Raw genomic sequence first — 22,128 nt, 5'->3', positions numbered from 1 at the left:
CAAACTCATGTCCATCGAGTCGGAGATGCCATCCAGCCATCTCATCCTCTGTCTTCCCCTTCTCCTCCTGCCCCCAATCCCTCCCAGCATCAGGGTCTTTTCCAATGAGTCAACTGTTCGCATCAGGTGACCAAAGTTTTGGAGTTTCAGCTTTAGCATCAGTCCTTCTAATGAACACCCAGGACTGATCTCGTTTAGGATGGACTGGTTGGATCTCCTTGCAGTCCAAGGGACTCTCAAGAGTCTCCTCCAACATCACAGTTCAAAAGCATCAATTCTTCGGCGCTCAGCTTTCCTCACAGTCCAACTCTCACATCCATACATGACCACTGGAAAAACCATAGCTTTGACTAGACGGACCTTTGTTGGCAAAGTAATGTCTCTGCTTTTTAATATACTATAAAGGTTGGTCATAACTTTCCTTCTAAGGAGTAAGCGAATTTAAATTTCATGTCTGCAATCACCATCTGCAGTGATTTTGGACCCCCCAAAAATAAAGTCTGCCACTGATTCCACTGTTTCCCCATCTATTTCCCATGATGCACATACAACAGGTTAATTTCTTATACATATCTAACAATGTGACAAGTACCATGCGGAGGTCCAGTGTCTACACACAGGAAGAAGTGAATGGCAGCCTAAACTTGAAAAGAGATGACATTTTTGAGACTGGCTGCAAATGCACATTTCATTTCAGTTCATTTCAGTTGCTTAGTCGTGTCCAACTCTTTGCAACCCCATGGATTGCAGGCACCCCAGGCCTCCCTCTCCATCACCAACTCCTGGAGTCCACCCAAACCCATGTCCATTGAGTCGGTGATGCCATCCAATCACCTCATCCTCTGTCGTCCCCTTTTCCACCCACCTTCAAACTTTCCCAGTTTCAGGGTCTTTTCCAGTGGGTCAGTACTTCACATCAGGTGGCCAAAGTATTGGAGCTTCAGCTTCAGCATCAGTCCTTCCAATGAATATTCAGGGTTGATTTCCCTTAGAATTGACTGGAATTTGATCTCCTTGGAGTCCGAGGGACTCTCAAGAGTCTTCAGCACTACAGTTCAAAGCATCAATTCTTTGGTGCTCAGCTTTCTTTATGGTCCAACTCTCACATCCATACATGACCACTGGAAAAACCATAGCTGTGACTAGATGGACCTTTGTTGGCAAAGTAATGTCTCTGCTTTTTAATATGCTCCCTAGGGAAGTGGTATAAATGGTGCTGCCTGTCCAAAGCCACAAATTCTCTGTTCCAAGGCCAGAATGAGAATTGAAAAATATTTAAACGGTAAAAGCATCAAAACCAAGTAGCAACAGATAGAAAGAGCCTAGGGTTCTGGTTACAAGGATCGACAATGATATTTCTTTGAAAAAAAAAAGTAGGGGGAAGGAACAGTGGCAACCATTTTAGAAGTATAAAGTATTATTAATAAATGAAGAGCAAGAACTCAAACTATGTTCAGGGAAAATGAACAGTATGCCGCCCCTCCCAAGAACTAAATTCAAGTATTACCAAAGAGGAGGGAATGTTTCTAGGAGAAACAGAGGGTAAATAAAGGGCAGACTAGAAAAGTTATTAGTAGTATAAAAGTGTGTGTGTGCCAATTAGTAATAAATATTGTAGGAATAAAAATAGCCTTCAGCATGAAGAAAGAAGGTTACTTGTTAATTAAGGAAATTGAGAGGCTTATTGGACATCTAAAATATCGGGAAGGAGGATAATGAAAGCATAATTGCAGATAAAAATTATGAGTGTCAAAAATGACTGAAAAGCTCTGAAGTTGCAAATAAAATGGAAATATCAAAGCCAGGGAGATAACAGATTACTTGTGTCTTAATTACTGTAGGTTAAAAAGCTAGGAGGAGCGTGATGACAGGAGAGGACAAGAAGCAGGGGTCAGACTTGCCTTTGAGAGGTCCTCGTAAGGGCAGAGCTCAGAGTGACAGCCCTGGATGGTGAGAAAGTATTCAAAGGTATTCACTCTCAAGATATTTCGTTTTTAAAAAACTGGGACAGTCTGAATGTGGTCATTTTTTAATCTCTCCCAGATGATAGGAGGTTGAAAATGAAAGTGTTAGTTGCTTAGTGTCTGACTCTTTGCGACCCCATGGACTGTAGCCTGCTAGGCTCCTTCCTCTGATCACGGAATTCTTCAGGCAAGAATACTGGAGTGGGTTGCCATTTCCTTCTCCAGGGGATCTTCCAGACCCAGGGATTGAACCCAGGTCTCCTGCATTGCAGGCAGATCCTTTACCTGCTGGTATTCAACAGTTACTGAATCAGCTATTTCGAATGGCTCATTTAATAGAATGTTCAGAGTAACAACCGCTTCAAGTTAAGATTACTTGTTTGTAGAATATTTCTTGGAATCTCTTATGCAAAACATAATTTTGGAATTAAGGGAAAATAAATCATTTATAGCCCAAAGCTAAATCTTTAGCATATGTTCATTTCTCTGTCAACTCCTGAGGGAGGCTCTCTGTCTTTCGCATTGTATGTCCCAGGTACACAGACACACAAAAAACTTGTTTGTCCCTGAAAGATAATTAGATATAAGATCCCAAATAGAGTTTTTGCTGAGTTGTAAGGTGAACTATTTCTCTAAATGAAAACAAAATGCGAGCTTTGGGGGCAGAACCTGCAGTGTCCTGGCACACCTTTCTGGATGGCAATTGTGTGCAGTGTTAACAGCCTTGCCCTGACATTCTCCCCATATTGGAAGTTCCGTAATAATAAATAAAATAAACCACCAATACTGAGAATCATTAAATGAGTCTAATTCTCCTTGATGGATATTAACAAATATTTACATTAAGGGGAACATTTCAATATCCCTCAAGGGGTTATTCTAGAGACTAACAAGACAAGACAGTTATTTTCAGCAACAGCCAAATAATTGGTATTTGATAGAGTTGTCTGATTCACTGATAATTAAAATTATAAATGGGTCTTGTTTGGCCTGAGTGATTATGTTCATGCTCTGGTGAATCTGCCCTTTAAGTACTGGGGCATGTAATTAGACCCTTCTCTGACCTTTGAATATCATGGTGACCACATCTAGGCTGTGACATCCATGGCCTAGATAAGCGCTTAGAACCAGATGGTGTTTTCAGACAGAATTAACACAGGCTCCTATTACCATTCCTTGGCTTACCAGACACTAAAGAGAAAATGACTTGGGAGTGTCACATCTCGGACACATTTATGCTACTGTATCAGAACCTACTTTAATATCATGAAAAAGTTACTGATACACAGATGACTCAAAATACATTTTCTAAAGTTTTCCTTTTTTCCTTCCTTAATTTTCTACTGTGTCCTGTATAATAAACTTTAATATTATATTAAGCTACTGTAGTGTGTGTGTGTGTGTTTAATAAGTCATTGTCTGGATCCCTCTAGGCTCTATTAGATTTAACCATATGAGATTACCAACATTCAACTTGTATTTGTACTGCCCACCCACCCATTGTACTCCCTGTGTGCATCTAGATTTAGAATCACAGGACTGTAGAAATTAATACCTGGTTATGAGAGCATATCTATTATGGAGAGCTTATCTATCCCAGCCCTTTGATTCTGTAGATGAAGAAATCAAAGTATACAGAGTTTAGAGGTTAAAAGAAGACAAATGACATGCTGAAGAACACCCTCTGCTGAGTGGGATCAGGACTCAAATTCATCTCTTGCTTTCAACTTTTTAACTTGCTTTTTTCTGAAGATGGCCCATAGATGATCAGAGTGTTCTCCACAAAGTAACCTGAATAGCTCTTTCTGCTCTGTTTCCTTAACTTGATTGAGTACAGTACTCTGTGAAGCTCTGGCTTCTGCATTCTTTCTCAGAGGTATTTACACACAAGATTACTTAGGGGTAAAATTCAGAACCATCTTAAGCTCCAACGTTTTAATGCTATAGGGTTTTAGGGGACTTCCCTGGGGGGCTCAGATGATAAAGAATCTGCCTACAATGTGAGAGACCCGGGTTCAGTCCCCGGAGGTGGAGGATCCCCTGGAGAAGGGAATGGCAACTTACTCCAGTATTCTTGTCTAGAGAATTCCATAGACAGAGGAGCCTGGTGGGCTACAATCTATGGGGTTGCAAAGAGTCGGACACAACCGAGTGACTTTGACTTCACTTTTTCACTTCCCTGGCTGTCCAGTGGTTAAGATTCCATGTTTCCAATGCAGGGGACATGGGTTGGATCCATTGCTGGGAAACTAAGATCCCACATGCTATGGGGTGTGGCCAGAAAAGAAAAGTGAGAGAGGGCTTTAGGGCATTAAGCAGTTTGGTAGGAAGGTGGTGGTTGGGTGGGTAGGAAGGAGGGGATCCATCTTCCTTCAAACCAGAACAGTTTCACTTTTCTCTCCTTTGAAGATAAGGGGCTTCCCTCGTAGCTCAGTTGGTAAAGAATCTGCCTACAATGCAGGAGACCCAGGTTCGATCCCTGGGTTGGGAAGATGCCCTGGAGAAGGAAATGGCGACCCACTCCAGTACTCTTGCCTGGAGATTCTCATGGACAGAGGAATAGTCCAGAGGACTGACAGGCTACAGTCCATGGGGTCGCAAGAGTCAGACATGACTTAGCAACTGAACCACCATCACCACCAAAGATATGTTGAAGTTCTTCACTAGATTATTCTGGAGGGGGGGAAGTTCAGAAATCACTGAAACTCATCAAACTATACAAGCTTCTAGGATATCATATTGGGAAAGGTTTACCTAAATCCAAGGTCTAACTAGAATAGCATCTCATGCTCTATACTCAATAAGTGCTCTCTGGGCCCAGAACAAACAAACGGGAGACTCACTGCCCATCAGCATCTCCCCTAGCTTTCACTGACTCTATGTGTATTCCAATCTGCGTGCGTGCTAAGTCACTTCAGTCACGTCTGACTCTACGATCACATGGACTGCAGCCCAGACCTCTGTCCGTGAGGTCCTGTAGGCAATAAGACTGGAGTGGGCTGCCATGCCCTCCTCCAGAGGAACTACTTGACTCAAGGACCTTTCCCAGGTCTCTCACATCTCCCGCATTGGCAAGTAAGTTCTTTACCACTAGTGCTGCCAGGGAAACCCATTGGAGACACGGAATCTTATTGCATTTAGTTTGTAGAATTCTTATAACTGCTTAGCCTCAGATATTTATTTTAAACAAATAAAAACTAATTTGTACCACACAGAATTTTAAAGTTGGACAACTTCCTTTACTGCTAAATCTTTACCCATTCAAAAGCTTCATGCATTCTCCTGGAAAGCATGCCTGGGTAGCTCTTAAATAATCAGACTGTACATGAACTCAACAGATCAAAAGCCAGCAGTGCCGATGACTAGAAATTTCTATTTTCGCCAAGTCTCCCAATGTGGGAATCAAATTTGTATATTCGTGGATGTGACACTTTCTGAGAATATATATCATTTGAGACAGCCAGTTACTCCTGACTTTAACAAGGAATAGGAAGGTTTGTACCCACTGGAAAAGTGACTGAAGGGGGATAAATATAAAACAAGGATGTGTGTGCTAAGTCATGTCCAACTCTGCGACTTTATGGACTGTAACCCACCAGGCTGCTCTGTCCATGGGATTCTCCAGGCAAGAATACTGGAGTGGGTGGTCATGTCCTCCTCCAGGAGATCTTCCTGACCCAAAGGATCGAACCCGAGTCCCTTAGGTCTCCTGCATTGGCAGGCAGGTTCTTTAACACTAGCGCCACCTGGGAAGCCCATAAAACAAGGGTAGGAGATGGGAATTAGATGATATAAAATGACCTAAAAGGGCTATTCTGGAAAAAAAGGGTACATCCTGCCTCCCACATGACTCTTGCCAATGGCCTTGTTAGTTCCAGTGCTACCTCTGTGTGACTAAGCACTGCTGATTAATGCAATTTGTTGTCTTGACATTATAGCAGGTGAATTATGGTACTGATGAAATTAGAGTACAGCAATATTTGAGGCATTAATTAAAATCTTGACGAGGATGAGTTCTCTGTCATTGAAACAGTCCAAAATGAAAATCATATTTTAAATTCTCTAATAATGGAGTTATCGAGAGAAAATCTTAAATGATTGAGATTATTTCAAGATGATTTAAGTGGCAAAAATTAAGTTATCTGAGTGGGCATTATATTTCTTTTTTTTTTTTTCAGGTTAAGTAATACTACAAATATTATCTAATACAAAAGCAAAATAGAACACCAACTAAAAAAATAAACAAAAACCCTCAACAGAAAGGAGATAACTGAAAAAACAAGTACCATTTATGAAATATTTAATTATAATCCAGGCACTGTGCTAGCTGCTTGGCATGCATGAACTCATTTATTCCTCACAAAACTTCCTGAGATGGATATTTTATCATTAGCTCATATTATAGGTGAGGAAACAGGGACAAAAGTAGAGCAACTTGCCCAAGGTTACAAATAGCAAGTGAGGAAACGGGATTTGAATTTTGACTCATCAATACTCTAGACCAGCATTGTCCAATAGAACTTCCCACACTGATGAAAATTTTTATACTGAATTGTCTAATACAGTGACTATTAGCCACGTATAGCCACTTGAAATGTAGCTAGTGCCACATTTATCGTTCTTTCAATTTTACTTAATTTATATTTACATTGCCACCTCTGGATATGGGGAATGTATGCTTATCTTCGTGCTTTGCTCCAAAACTACTTCAGCTACTCTTCTATGCCATTTTTTCCTTTCAGAATGAGAAGGGTCAGGCCTCAGCTATAATATAAATATGGCTTCCCTGTGGCTCAGCTAGCAAAGACCCCACCTGTCAATGCATGAGACACAAGAGACGGAGGTTCGATGCCTGGGTCAGGAAGATTCCCTAGAATAGAAAATCGCAACCTACTCCAGTATTCTTGCCTGAAAAATTCCATGGACGGGGGAGCCTGGTGGGCTACAGTCCATGGGGTCACAGAGAGTTGGACACGACTGAGCCTCCATGCATGCACTGTTTACCTATCACCTCTCAATCATCTGTCTGTCCTACTGGCTCTGTTTTTCTGGAGAACTCTGAACACATACTCTCTCTGTGAAATTTTAATACCACAGATAAAGTGTGTATCTTTTTCTGCCCTGCATTTATATCTGTGTTTTATACGTAAAATGACGAGGAGCCCATCCCCTGTACTCAATTTCAACCTTTCCTTCCTGTGTGGTGTTACCCTCAGTGAGGATGCACGCACTAGAACCATGCTGCCTAGTACAAGGGGAGCCACCTGTGACTGTTGGGCACTCGAAATGTGACTGGTTCGAAGTATTATGTTTAGCATACCTGCTGGATTTTGAAGTCTTAGTATAAAAATGAATGCAAAATACCTCATTAATACTGTTTATATTAACTGCATGTTGAAATGAAAGCATTTTGGATGTATGCTCAGTTGTTCAGTTGGGTGCATCTCTTTGCGGCTCCATGGACTGTAGCCTGCCAGACTCCTCTCTCCATTGAATTTTCCAGACAAGAACACTGGAGTGAATTGCCATTTCCTCCTCTAGGGGATCTTCCCAACCCATACATCAAACCCATGTCTCTTGCATCTCCTGCATCGGCAGGTGGGTTTTTTTACTGCTAGTGTCACCTGGGAAGCCCAGGATGTTGGATGTATTGGGTTAAACAAAATATAGTACTAAGATTAACTTCACTTCTTTTTGCTTTTCTAAATGTGGCTACTAGAAAATTTGCAATTAAATTTGTATCTTGCATTCTATTTCTACTGGACAGCATTACTCTTCAGTGAGTTCCTCACACTTGGCCTTTTTGAAATACATAATCTTTCTTTCTATTCATTGACCAACTGTTAGCAAATATTCTAATGCCTCTTATATGTGCTTGGGCTACTTCGTTCTACAGAATTTACCTCCTGGCTTTTCAAAGTAGCTGCATTAATGTAATGTAATAAAAAGAATCAAATTATTATGTCCCTCTCAATGGAATTTTTAATTGCTGCTTAAGTGATTGACTCAACTCTTGGCAAATAGATTTCCCTGGTATTTTTTCAAATCTCACAAAAAATAATTTAAAAATCTTAGCAATCAAGTCTAGACAATTATTTAATTTAAGCAATTGTGTTATCTACCCTGCTAAGGAAAATGCATTAAAAAAAATTTTTTTTTGTAAAATGGTTGTCAAATTTCACTTTAGAGCAACCTTATTTTGAGATTTTAAATCATTGTCATTTCTGTTATATATTCCTTTCAGTTTCCTAGTTTCTCATATTTACCAACAGACCTGAATATATGAAACACAAAGAGAACAATGAACTCTTTGAATACCACCAATAACTCCCCACCAGACAAATGGTTTAGAATCAGAGCTATTTCTAAGTTTAAGTAATTCTCTAAGCCTCAGCTTCCTCATCTGAAATGCAGATAATAATAATTCCTGTCTTAAGATGATTGTTGTAGGAATTAAATGTGAGAATGCGTATAATGTATTTAGCATAATGCTAATACTGCATGTTATCTATTTATATTGGTAGCATTACCAACAGTCAAAGTCAAAGTGTTAGTCGCTTAGTTGTGTCCGACTCTTTGTGACCCCATGGACTGTAGCCTGCCCAGGCCCCGCTGTCCATGGGCTTTCCCAGGCAAGAATAGTGGAGTAGGTTGCCATTTCCTTCTCCAGGGGAATCTTCTCGACCCAGGGGTCAAATCTGAGTCTGCACATTACAGGTGGATTCTTTACCACCTGAGCCACCAGGGAAATATTACTCATTTCTTTAGTATTGAAATTCTGTAAAGGAGAAAAACCAACATCATTAACACTCTGCAGAATGTTCTGGAGTGAATTACACATTTGGGAAATGGATTGGAAGTGAGGGTAAAATAGGAAAATTTTCCTTTCCCTATAGCCCAAAATTTCCTTCATTCGTAATAAATACTCTGTACCTTGGACAGCAAGAAGATCAAATCAGTCAATCCTAAAGGAAATCGACCCTGAATATTCATTCGAAGTACTGATGCTAAAGCTTTGGCCACCTGATGCGAAGAGCTAACTCATTGGAAAAGACCCTGATGCTGGGAAAGATTGAGGAGAATAGGAGAAGGAGACAACAGAGGATGAGATGGTTGGATGGCATCACCGACTCAATGGACATGAGTTTGAGCAAACACTCAACAACTCATTATATTAGCTTTCTATCGTTAAGAATGGAGAAGGAAATGGCAACCCACTCTAGTACTCTTGCCTGGAGAATCCCTTGGACAGAGACGCCTGGTGGGCTACAGTCCATGGGGTCGCAGAGTCGGACACGACTGAGCGACTCACACACACACAGACATTGCTAAGTAACATTACCGCACACTCAGCACCTTAAAGCAGCATGTATTTCTTCTCTAGGTCAGGAGTACAACACAGCATGGTGCGTCCTCCACTTAGTCTCACAGGCTAAACTCAATATACAGCCCAGAATGGGCTGTTATTTGGAGGCTCTGAGAAAAAAATTTATTTCCAAACTTTCTCAGCTCGTTGGTAGAATTCTCTTCCTTGAGGTTGTAGGACTGAAGTAGGTCACTGTTTTGCTGCTGCTTGTTGGCTGAAGTCCACTCTCAGCTGCTAGAACTGCCTATGTTCCCACACATGGCCCATCTTCAAGTCTGCAAGGCCATGTCAAATCTTTGGTGCATAGAATCTCTGACTTCCCAGCTTCTGAACTCTTGATCCAGATTTAAAGGGCTATGTGATTAGGTCAGACCACCTCTCTGTACCTTGATGTCAAATGATTTGAGAATTCAATTAAATCTTCAAAATCCTGTCACAACAACATTAGTGTTTGACTGAATAACTGGGAGCAGCTTTGCATGCACAAGAAGCCAAGAATTTGGAGGACCAGCTTAGAATTCTGCCTATCTCCCTCAGCATGTTCTCTCACTTAACAATGTAACTAATGTAATTCAGATGTAAGAACTGTGGTCTGTTAATTCCCAGTTTCTTTTGATACAAAAGATACTTCTTAAAAGCACCTGCATCTTTCAGGGATGTTCAGAAATATCTTTCAGTTCACATACAGTTATCTGAAAGAGATTGAATGATTCTGCTAATGCAGACTGCTCCTCAGCCTGAAGCCATAATCTTCAAGAAACACAAAGTATTTGATATAAATCCGTTTTCCTAGGGAAGGGTTGGAAATAGTCTTCCTTTCAAAAAAAGTTACAATAAACTTTAGTAGAATATTTTACCTCACATAAACATAAAACATCTGAAAAATACAGATGGGCTGGTAGAAGAGAGAAAAATAATCTATAATTCCTTCACATAAATATAGCCCTTTAAATATTTTGGTATATTTTCTTTCAATCTCTTTTCTAAAAGATTGAAACTATTTTTTATAGTTACTATTTCTTTAGAAGAATGATCTACAGAAATGGAATTTCTTAGCAAAAGATTGAAGATTTTATTTTAATCCTAACTTTGTACACTTCCTGGAATGTTTGTCAAAGTGTCTCCCTTTGGTCTTTTAAAAGTCACTTCATTCTCCATTGTTGAAATTGAACTGGGAATAAAATATTGATTAGTTACAACTATTGACTACTCATTGACTCTCTTTGCACCCAGGAAAGCAAGTTTAAGTGTCCTCGTGAGAGTTGTGAGGGAAAGAAATGTGGGACAAAGACTCCACCATTGATGTTTGGAAAGATATTTCAAGGACAGTGAAAATTGGGCAAATCCTTCACTTGTCCACAACAATAAAAAGAAGCTAACTTTAAATGAGGAGACCTCACATACACAACACCACAGTCTCTTTTGAGTGACGTTTTATCAGTCAAATGCTCTGGTAGCTAGAAAGTTAGGTGAGCTATGAAATATGATAGCTCAGAGTCACTTTTGTGCAACAGCAGCTTAAAAACATTTTTATGTCATAAGCTGGCCATGAAGAGGTCATTTTAGATCACCTACATCAAACAGATCTCCCTTTTGTTTTTACTGTGCCTTGGCAGACAAAGGCCATGATCTTTAGTCATGTTTGCTTGTGTCTTGATTTTCACTTTGGGCCACACATGGTATATGCTGCAGCTGTTCTTTTGAAAGATTTATGTGTGTGCTGTCTCTTCCTCTTCATCCACCTCAAGGATGGGGAACAGGCCCAAGGGTGGATGTTAACCAACATGATATAATGGAAATATACCATGACTTACAGAAACTTACAGAAGTTTCTGTAAGGCGTGACTTACAGAAACAGCTAGACAGGATTTCACATCTTGTTCTTTCAGATACTAGCTATAGGACCAGGGGCAAGAGATTTGTTTAATTTTTTATGAGCCTTTGCTTTCTCATTTGCTAAATGGAAATGGTGATGTATAATTAGAGGTTGTAATTATACTGAGATGATGTTTGTAATAAACTGTCCAAGACTTTACTATTCCAAAATAACGATGCCTCTTGATCCCTAGGTGAGGATTTCTGTCCCAGTACATTCAACTTCCACCCCAAGACTAACTGACCATCTCTGAATTATTTCTGGGGGTTCCAGGTGCATCTCTCGTCTGCCTAGGCAAAAATTGGTCCATGAATTTATGTTTTGGCTTTCTAGGTCTTTTATTCATTTGCTCAACAAATATTATTAAGGTCTTTTTTGTTTGTTTGTTTGTTTTTTAAACTTTATTCATCCACACTGTTCTGGAGAAGGGCAGGCTCACTTTAATGTGCTATCCTCTTGGGCTTCTGCCAGTTCTCACTCCATGCATTTCTGCTTATCCCGCTCCTTTTTCTCCTCAGCTGCTATCCTCCTCTCTTCTTCTGCCCAGGGTTTTGGGTAATTGTAGCGCCTGGCTCCATAGGCCACGCTGAGGAACAGGGCAGAGTAACTGCCCAGCTTGATGAGCAGAGAGACCTGCACCAGCGAAACCATCCTGACCATGACCCTCCCACCGGAAGCCCAATTCGGACCCAACAAATACTATTAAGGTCTTATCATATGCCAGAGCTTCCCAGGTGGCACAGTGGTAAAGAATCTGCCTGCTAATGCAGATAGAGACATAAGATAACATGAGTTCGATCCCTGGATCGGGAAGATTCCCTAGAGTAGAAAATGGCAACCCACTCCAGTATTCTTGCCTGGAAAATTCCATGGCCAGAGGAGCCTGGCGGGCTACAGTCCCTGTGGTCGCAAAGAGTCAGAAATGGCTAAGCATGCACACACTCACGCTACTGTGTGCCAGGCACTGAGAAGCAATGAACAAGACAAGTATGGCTCCTGCATTCACAAAGGTGGCGTTCTAGTGAGAGGGAATGTATGAAAACAAGATAAGTATGTCAAGCAGCGATGAATGCTACCCAGGAATATAAAACAGGGTTGGGTTAGAAGATGTAGAATGGGAAAGTGGGGGTACCTAAGGCTTCTCTGGGGAGGAATTGTCGAGAATGTCTGCCTCATAACTGCCATTTGCTTCACAATCGCTTCTGCTGATGCTTTCTTGGGCTGCCTATGGTCTGTGGCTGGAGGGAATTGGCACTGCTGTGGAAGGAGTGGATCTCTGTTATCCAAACTGTTTATTGCTCAGTCTCCCAATTCTGCTTAACTGCCTCACTTGGTTCCCAAAGCACAGTTCTCCAGTCCTTCATAGAACCAGACTATCTACATTTCTTGCCCTTCACCTGATGCCAAAAGCTCAGCCTCTCTGTACACTGATGGCAAATCAAATCTCAGAGAGGGTTTTGGGTGAAGTAGAAAACAACAGCTTTATCGCTTTGCCAGGCAAAGGAGGACTCAGTGGGTTCCTTCCTCAAAAAACTATGTGTCCCAACCCAGGAGGATTTGATGAGGAGTTTTATAGCAATAGTTCAAGGGTGGTGCTGTGGGTCTCAGACGGTGGGTTACCTAATCCTGATGCCCTTCTCTTGTCCCTTTAATCTTGCATCAAGTGGCTTGGCTGCTCCTCTCTTGATCAGCAACTGTTTGAATCTGCTCTTTGGAACTCGGAGAAGGTCATAGAGGCAAGCCTTGCCTACAGGAAACAGGGGACAATAAAAGGCCTCCATGCCCTGGAGACCCACAGGGACCCACTTGACGGCATACTTTCTACTCCAAGGTATTCAAGCATCCATCTGGACTCAATCCTTCTTCTACCCCTTTCCTCTCAGGCTCATTCCAGTCTCCAAAGACAGCTCCTTCCTTCTCGTGTGCTGTGTGTTCAATTGTGTCCAACTGTTTGTGATCCCCTGGACTGTAGCCCTCCAGGCTCCTCTGTCCATGGAATTTTCAGGCAAGAATACTGCAGTGGGTTGCCATTTCCTTCTCCAGGGAATCTTCCCAACCCAGGGATCGAACCCAGGTCTCCTGCATTGCAGGCGGAATCTTTTACCACTGAGCCATCTGGGAAGCCTTCTTAGATCAAAATTAAAGCTCTCCTTATCAGTTCAGGGTTCTGGCTACTTTGACACAAGGAGCGTTGTGTCCACCACCCAGGTACTCCCCAGGAAGAAGTACAGCCTCAGGGTAAGATCCTGAGGTCAGAACCAGAGTAGCTGGGTTTGATACTGGCTTTCCTCCTTGCTAGTTTTGTGACCAGCCTCTGCCTCAGTGTCCCTAACTGTTAAAGGAAGTAGAAGAAAAGCTCTACCCTCCGGGCTCCTGGTGAGGATGAAACAAAGTTATACAGACCAAGTGCTTTCAATCATGACTGACAAATAGTATATGGCAGAGTTATATCACACAAATCTAAAAGACTTTCAACAGTGGGTTCATTGCAAGTGTTCAACATGGATCCTTGTGTGTTAGATGCTCAGTCATATCTGACTTTTTGTGACCCCCTGGACTGTAGCCCGCCAGGCTCCTCTGTCCATGGGATTTCCCAGGCAAGAATACTGGAGTGGGTTGCCATTCCCTTCTTCAGGGGATTTTCCCTACCCAGAAATTGAACCTGGGCCTCCCACATTGCAGGCAGATTCTTTACCATCTGTGCCACCAGGGAAGCTTAACATAGATCCTAACTGATTTGAAATAAAGCAGAAACAAAAGATGACAGGAATCAAAATTTGACGGTTAAAGTCTGGGTACAGAGAGGGGGTCCTAAATGAAGCAAATTGCTACAGTGACCAGGCCTTGTTAGAGTAGAAGAACTTCCTAAGTATTAACGACTTGTAAAGACAAGGAAAACAGCCAATGAAAGGCAAGTTGAAAGTAAGTGAAAGTAAGAAAGCTTGCCTCTGAGTAAATTGCACATTGAACATTGTACATTTTTGTTGGGGGGCAGTTGGAAGAGTTTCCCTTAAAGAAATATTACGTGATTCACTCCCAGTTGGAAACCCCTTGGAAAAAGAGAAAAAAAACCTAAGGACCTTCTGGGTCAGTCAGCTGTCGATGTTCATTAAAAGTCATTGTGTGTTAAAAAATGTGCAACGTGAAAGTTATGAATTAAGTTTTATTTGGGGCAAAATAAGGACTGCAGCCCTCAAGAGAGCAACTCAGATAGCTCTGAGAAACTGCTCTGAAGAGGCAGAGGAGAAAGTCAGTATATGTGTGATTTTGGTGCGTACATATTTTTCTAGAAGATTTTTGCTAATCTCGTGACAGTTTCTGCTAGTCACAAAGAGCAGTCGTTACTCTGAAGAATTTGCTTTTCTAGATATTAGGAGATACAAAAATTGGATTCCTAAAGTCACCTCCTGAAAATATCTATCTGAAGACCTGTTCTGCCAGTATTTTTCCTGAGCACAGAGTGCCTCATTTCTGCTCTCCAGAAAGTCAGCAACCGCAGCAGCGCATGACTTGATCCTTACAGAGGTGGATGGCAGGTGCCCACGGCAAGCGCCAGTTTGTGGTTGACACGGCTATATTGTAGTATGTCAGTGATTTAAACTTGGTCTTTAATAAAGCTCATTTGCTCATTGCCCAGGTAAGCTAGAGGCCCTTTGCTTGGTAGTTTAACTTCTCTCTCTTTCTCTTCACTGTTTAAAGCCAGCTTTGCTGGTATAGACAAGGACTTATATCCCACCTTAAATGATGGCCAGGTGGGAGCTAGCCTCACCTGCATGGACTGGCCACCAAAAGGCATCAGGTCCTCCCCGAAATCCCTCACAGAGAAGCCAGCCCTTGGAGATTGCTCCCATTGGGTCCCCTCGGTAACCAGATTGTCCTGAAGCGGTTTTCAAACTGTGAAACCCATAAAGTGAAATTTATTACACTTTGCTGTATTTTACTAGAGTTGGAGCATTCAGATAAAATTTACTGAGTAGATGTAAAACTCCGTTGATAGGAAAATGAACTATTTTCACAGGCACTCTCACTGAGTGGTTTTGTTCACTATACTGAATCAAGACCTTCCTAGAAGGCTATCCTCCCCTTTCAGCATAACTGAGGACAGGTAAATATAACAACTCCAGCTTTGCAGCCCTGTGGCCAAAGCTGACAGGCATAATCTGACCTGCCACTCAAGGGCCTCCACCAATTCTGCTCCTGTTAACACTCACTGTCAGAGATGAAACATGTCGCCATTCTTCTGTTCTGAAGAGGGGTCACAGGTGGTGATGAGAAGCCCAGCATGCTGAGGAGGGTACCTCTGGGAAATGAAGATGGGCATGGGGGTGGGGTGGGAAGGGTAGTTGTGTGGTCACCCCAGTCCTTAAAGGAGCATTTAATTGGATAGGATTTTTAAATTCTCCTGGGATATTGTCCTCATGATCAGAATTCATCAAAGTTCAAGAAGAGTCCTGTGGGGCTTTAATAAAGCCTTTATTTCCCCCAAGAGTTTTCCCTATGTTATCCTCATCAAAATCTCACAGAAAGAGTGGGAGAAAGGAAGGAAGGGAGGGATGGGGGAAGAAGGAAATGAAGAAAGGAATAAAGAAAGAAGAAACGGTAGAAAGAGGTGGAAAGAATTTTAAAAATTCACCTTTAGGAAGAAGTCTTCCTGATTGAATTTCTTCCATGATATGTATTTATATGTGCTGGACAATAAACATGGCTCATTTGAGAGTGTCTCTCATGCACTAAAGCAGTGTTTCCCCAAGTGTAAAATGCTTGCTAGCGACGTACATGATGTTTTAGGTGAGACATGGAGGAATTTATGTTAGTAGTTATGATGTATTTTAATAAAGATTAGAAAAAACATTGGTTTTCCATTTATAGCAGTGACAAAATCTATTTTTAAAAAGAAACATAGTAAAAAATAACCTATTTAAAGAAAAAAATAATAATGATACATAATGTAAACCCTATTAAATGTGTCTGGAATGTCTGAAGTTCGTGACACTGTAGACATCTGGGAGAAAAAAAATGATATTATCTGTAACTTCATCTTTCATTATTTGTGTCCCTCTCCCATGTCACCACTCCTCGTGGAATAGATGGCACTGTGCATTCTCCACCCCATTTTATTTCTCTCTTGGGTCCATAAGAAGACAAGTCCTTACCTTCTTTCTTCATAGTGAGGCCCTATGACTAATCCTGGTCATTGAAATGTAGCAAGAAGAGAAGTTTATCCCTAAACTATGATCCTCTACTTGTCTTCTCTGTTCATCAGATGACTGACCACAGAAAGTGTGGCCAATGATTTTCCAGGTATTTATAGGGTTTCCCTAATAGCTCGTTGGTAAAGAATCTGCTTGCAATGCAGGACACCGTGGTTCAATTCCTGGGTCAGGAAGATCCGCTGGAGAAGGGATAAGCTACCTACTCCAGTATTCTTGGGCTTCCCTGGTCGCTCAGCTGGTAAAGAATCTTCCTGCAATGCAGGAGACCTAGGTTCGATCCCTGGGTTGGAAAGATCCCCTGGAGAAGGGAAAGGCTACCCACTCCAGTATTCTGGCCTGGAGAATTGCATGGACTGTACACCCCATGGGGTCGCAAAGAATTGGACACGACTGAGTGACTTTCACTTCACTTCACTTCATTTTACTGTCGTATCCTGGGTAAAACCATCACAGGAGCACTTAACAATACCACAGGACAGATTTATATATATGCCCCAAGGAGGTAAAGCAGTAATGTCAAGGGATTATTGAGGCCAAAGGAAAGTATAATAAAAGCAAAGGCAGCAGCAATGTTTATGCAGTGTGCGTTACCTGCCAGGAGTTGTGGTAAATCCTTCACTTGCATTATCTTCTACAACCCTCACCATAGGCCAGTAAAGAAAGAAACTAAAATTTCAGACTTAAAATCACCAGCGCAGGCTCTCTTTGCTCTTGTCAGACTCAGAACTTAAATATAGGAAACACAGAGTGGAGGTCAACTCAACTAGGATATGCCATCTAAATAGATTCAGGGATGGGAAAAGTAGAAGCAAAGCAATAGAGAGAGAAGTTAAAGATGGCATCACAGTGTCCCCCCACTCCAGTACACCAGGTGAAAGGAATATTCATCTTAACCACAACACAGAGTACTTGGTATCCTGGTGAAAACAAATATTTCCATTATTATCATGTTGAGTTTATGATGCTGGTGGATCTCTGGTTGAAATCAAGTACCTAGAAATTCTAGTTTAGTCTGCTCAGAAATAAAGATATAGGAGTCATTGGCCTTAAGGAGGTAAATAAAACCAGAGAACAGGTCAAAGTTATTTAGGGAGAGACCCCAGAGTGAGGCTGTAAGAACACCAGTGACAGAGCTTGAAGCCACCTTTTGCTTTAAAGAGAGGAAAAAGCAAAGAGAAGGAATCACAAAGAAACTTCCAAAGAATTAAGGGATACTATTTAGATTGAGTGTAAGTCAACTCGTTAGACATTCTTTCAGTGCCTGTTTAGTGTAAGGCACCATGCTAGGTTCAACGGATGATTCTGTCTTGTAGACAGAATCTACAAGACAGACTCCTAAATTCCTAAATACCTTTCCTTCTATCCAGGAAGAGCATCCTATAAGTATGGTAATACAGGATGAGAAAGAGAGAAAGTATGCGCAGTCAATTTCAAAGATGGTTTTACCTTCAGCTGCCCTTTGAGATTGGATATACACAGGAGACCACTCAGATCAAATGGATTAAATGAGCTTAAATAAGTAAGTAGGAAAATCAGTAAATAACTATTCCCACCAAAATTGCCCTACTTTTTATTCTTTTTCCTTTCTTTCCCAGATTAGTTACATCAATTGCTCTGGCAGAAATGCCTCCCAAGCCTAGGCCTCCCAGATGGGTCTAGTCGTAAAGAATCCACCTGCTAATGCAGGAGACATAAGAGATGGGGGTTCAATCCCTGGGTCAGGAAGATTCCCTGGAGGAGGAAATGGCAACTCACTTCAGTATTCTTGCCTAGAGAATCCCATGGACAGAGGAGCCTGGTGTGCTACAGTCCATGGAGTTGCAAAGAGTTGGACATGACTTTGCATGCATGTAAGCCTAGATATCCACCTAAACTATCTCAGAGAGCACTTGTTTCCGTGGATCTAAAGGACCATAGAGCTATGAGTCATTGTGTCCCAAACTACCTATTTTTACAAATGTGGAAAAACAAATCAATGGGGAGCTGAAGTGAGTGATGTACTCAGATTGTTGGTGATAAACCAAGCCGGGAATCCCAGGCTCCTGCTTTCAAATTCAACACGTTCTCTCCTAGCACACTTTCTCTTTGTCCACAGCTATTCAGCTAATCATCTAGTCTCCCACAAGAAATATTTCTAAGTATTTTCCTTCTATAGATTCTAGTTACCTACTTTAAAGAATACAATAATTGATCAATCACTGGGTCAGGTTCAGTACTTTTATTTGAAGCCAGATCATTTGAGGCCAGAAACAAAAATTGGACCCAGGCTGTTCCCAGAGAAGCTATTATCTAACAAATGGCATATTATCTATTTTTAAACTTTAGAATCTTTTTCAGGATTCACAAGTTGGGGGTTTATGGGCAGAAGGATGGATAGAACAGAAAGCATCAGAGAAGATCAATACTTTTTTTCATCTTATAACCCTTGAACCGGGGATGTTGTATCTTCTTTCTTATTTACCCACAGTAATTACTTTAGCAAAGGACACGATTTGTATTGGCGCAGTAATAACTCATGAACATATATTATTAGAGGATGAAAGCTACATTGAATCAAGTGGTGTTGAATTAAAGGGAAAATGGTTAAAGAAATTCACTCTGGGGCTGAAAGATTATATGTCAAGCTATAGCCTAAAGTGAATTTTTATAGCTAAGTTATAAACCCTTGGAAATACTGAGACACTTTACTGCAGCTGGCATCTTTACGATTAGATCAAGAGAAGTACCATCTTTAGAAACTACCAGATTTTCTCCAGCAGCAATAGCAGTTTGGGGCACATCTAAGGCAATGAGGGAGAAAAGTTGTGATGAAAGGGAAACTCCATGCATTTGAGACCATTCTGTGAATAAAGGAGAAAAATGAGCTCAAGACCAAAACAAAAGAAGTGGGGATGGTAAGGTCGGGATAAGAAACCAAGGAGATGTTGGGTAAGAAAGAGGGAAATATGTGACTAGAAAAGAAATTAAGAAAAAGAGGAGAATGAAGCAGAAGGACAAAGGAAAGTATAAAAAGGCAGAGACACTGGGATCATTTGAACATCAAAATAATAGCAGATTAGAACCTATTTCAGACACTATTGAATAAGATAAGAATCCATGAGTTTCTTCTGATACAAATTAGTAGGTACATAAACAGGGGAAAAGGAAAAGCTCTTCCTTATGATAGAATGCCAACTAATCAATTTGGAACGAATAATGAAATTCTAAAAATCACCATTTGGCAACCATCATAGTACTAATTGATACAACTAAGAATCATCAATACACTGGCTAAAAAACGCAGGATAAGATTTTGATAGGAAACAGCATTCTCATAGTGAATTATGATATTGTGATTTATAATAAGAAATATATAATTAAAAATAGATAATAAGAAATGTGAAAGTGTTTAGTCACTCAATTATGTCTGACTGTCTGCGACACCATGGGCTATAGGCACCAGGCTCCTCTGTCCATGGAATTCTCCAGGTAAGAATACTGGAGGGGGTAGCCTTTACCTTCTCCAGGGGAAATTTCTGACCCAGTAATCGAACCTGGGTCTCCTGCATCGGGTCTCCTGCATTACAGGTGGATTCTTTACCATCTGAGACACCAGGGAAGTCCGAATAAGAAATATATACAGATTCATTTATGGCACAGAGCTCCTAAAACCCTTCGAATTTCCCAAGTGTTGAGAGGGACAAATGTATCTCTCATTGTGTTAGTGAAGTGAGTTTTGGATCCCATGTAAGGATGGGGGATGGCTGCTGGGGGAAAAAACCTGGAATGAAATGTTGAAACTTTTAGTACCACCCCCCTGACTTCAGGGGAGGGGAAAGGGGCCTGGAGGTTGAATCAATCACCATTGGCCAATAGATTAATCAAGAACGCCTATGTAAATGAAGCCTCCATAAAAATCCAGAAAGAGGGTACCTAAAGATTCCAGGTTGGTGAACCAGAATGCTTCCACATGCCATCATGCCTGGCCCCAAACTTCACAAGGTGAGATGCTCCTTTGTTCAGGCCCTTGTGCCTGTATCTCTTCATCTGACTTTTGATTCATGAGTAAACTAGCTGCCTAAGCTCTGTGAGCTGCTCTAGCAAATTAATTCAATCCAAGAAGGGGATCATGGGAACTTCTGATTTTTAGCCAGTTGATCAGAAGTACAGGTAACAGCCTGGAACTTGTGATCGAAGATGGGTGGTCTTATGGGACTGAGCCCTCAACCTGTGAAATCAAATGCTGTCTGCAGGTAAATGGTGTCAGAATTAGGTTAAGTTGTACCACATCCAGCTGATGTAGAAGAGTTGCTTGATGGTGTGGGGTTAAATGAAATCATAGGGGCGGGGCCTTAATCCAGTAGGACTGGTGTCTTTAGGAAGAGGAAGAGACACCAGGAGTGTGCATGCGTGAGCAAAGGCCATGTGAGTACACAGCAAGAAGGTGGCTTTCTGCAAGCCAGGAAGAGATTCTCAGCAGAAAACAATCCCAATGGCACTTTGAACTTAAACGCCCAGCCTCCAGAACTGTGAGTAAATAAATGTTTTGTTATTCAGGCCACAAGCCTATGGTATTCTGTTACGGTGGCCTGAGGACACTAATACAGAATATACATTGAAAAAAAAAAAATTAAGATGTTAGTCTATGTACCATTTTGTATCTTTCCTTTATGATTGCAATTCTGTCAGATTTTAAATATTCTTTGAAAATCTTATTGTTGAAATAAATATATAATATTTACATCCTGGATTATTTGACTAATCTATTGGATATTTATGGTACTTTCAATTATAAAAATAATTTAATAAGCATTATTATAAATTAATATTGGCCTGTACTTCTAATGTTTTATTTATAATATATTCTTACAGGTAAGGAAAAGTCTACAATCTTGACATAACTTGTAAAATTGCTGTCCAAAATTATTGTATCAAATTTTATTTCCACATAAATTATTTCATAATTCCTGTTTCACTGCACATTTTCCTCCTTCAAATATCTTTAAAACAATATTTACCAACCTGATAGGTGATATTTCTTATCTTATTTTGGTTTCAATGTGAATTTGCTTCATTTCTAGTAAAAGTAAGACCTTTTCATATGTGTATTGATCATTTGATTTCTTCTTTTGTAAATTGTCAATATCTTTTTACCATCTCTCTAGTTGGTTGGTTTAATATTGATTTTTAAGCACTCTTTACATATTATAGATAGCAACATTTCTCTTGTTTGCTATAAAACTTTAAATGTTTTTTAAAAATAATTTTGTATTTATTTAATCCTGTTATCCAACTAAAAGCACAAGTATATGTTTCCTTATAATGAAAGGGATTGTATTTCTCTCTGTTCTTTTGATCAACTCTAATGTCCACAAAAGGTCTTCTATGTACTGCAAAACCTTGTTATAACTTGATTCATTATCGCCAAGATTTTAAGGTAAGGTAGGTCAAAGCATGTTCCCTGAACCAAGCTTTGTTCAGTAAAAAACTGATGTTATAGAATTAACCTCTAACCTGGTCCTAATTCTGTTCTCCAACTCCATCTTATAGGAACACTGCAGTGGTTTGAAGTGTTGAATTAGATATGTCCGGAATTTCCAATTACTGTGAGAGGAACTCAACCCAGCACTTTCAAAGCTTGACATCAAATGACCACCTTATTTGAAAAGTGCTTTTTAAATCTCTGTCATTGCACAATTTGGAGTCTTTGGCCAAGATAAATAATTGTAT

The 22,128-nt window shown here is 40.7% G+C and overlaps 1 protein-coding gene across 1 annotated transcript; it reads right to left on the bottom strand.

Moving 5' to 3' along the window:
* Window positions 1-11,680: 11,680 nt before the first annotated feature.
* On the bottom strand, window positions 11,681-11,857 carry LOC133054847 (ATP synthase subunit e, mitochondrial-like). Its single transcript, XM_061140185.1, has one exon. The coding sequence runs from the start codon at window positions 11,855-11,857 to the stop codon at window positions 11,681-11,683; it is 177 nt and encodes a 58-aa protein (XP_060996168.1).
* Window positions 11,858-22,128: the final 10,271 nt, after the last annotated feature.

This window comes from Dama dama, chromosome 1, assembly GCF_033118175.1.
Source record: "Dama dama isolate Ldn47 chromosome 1, ASM3311817v1, whole genome shotgun sequence".
NCBI classification, from domain to species: Eukaryota; Metazoa; Chordata; class Mammalia; order Artiodactyla; family Cervidae; genus Dama; species Dama dama.
Note: the sequence above shows the minus strand (reverse complement) of the source record. Positions and strands in the feature narration are given on the sequence as shown.

Excerpts from the sequence above, each read along its gene's own strand:
- LOC133054847 (XM_061140185.1), bottom strand. The coding sequence starts at position 11,857 with ATGGTTTCGCTGGTGCAGGTCTCTCTGCTCATCAAGCTGGGCAGTTAC.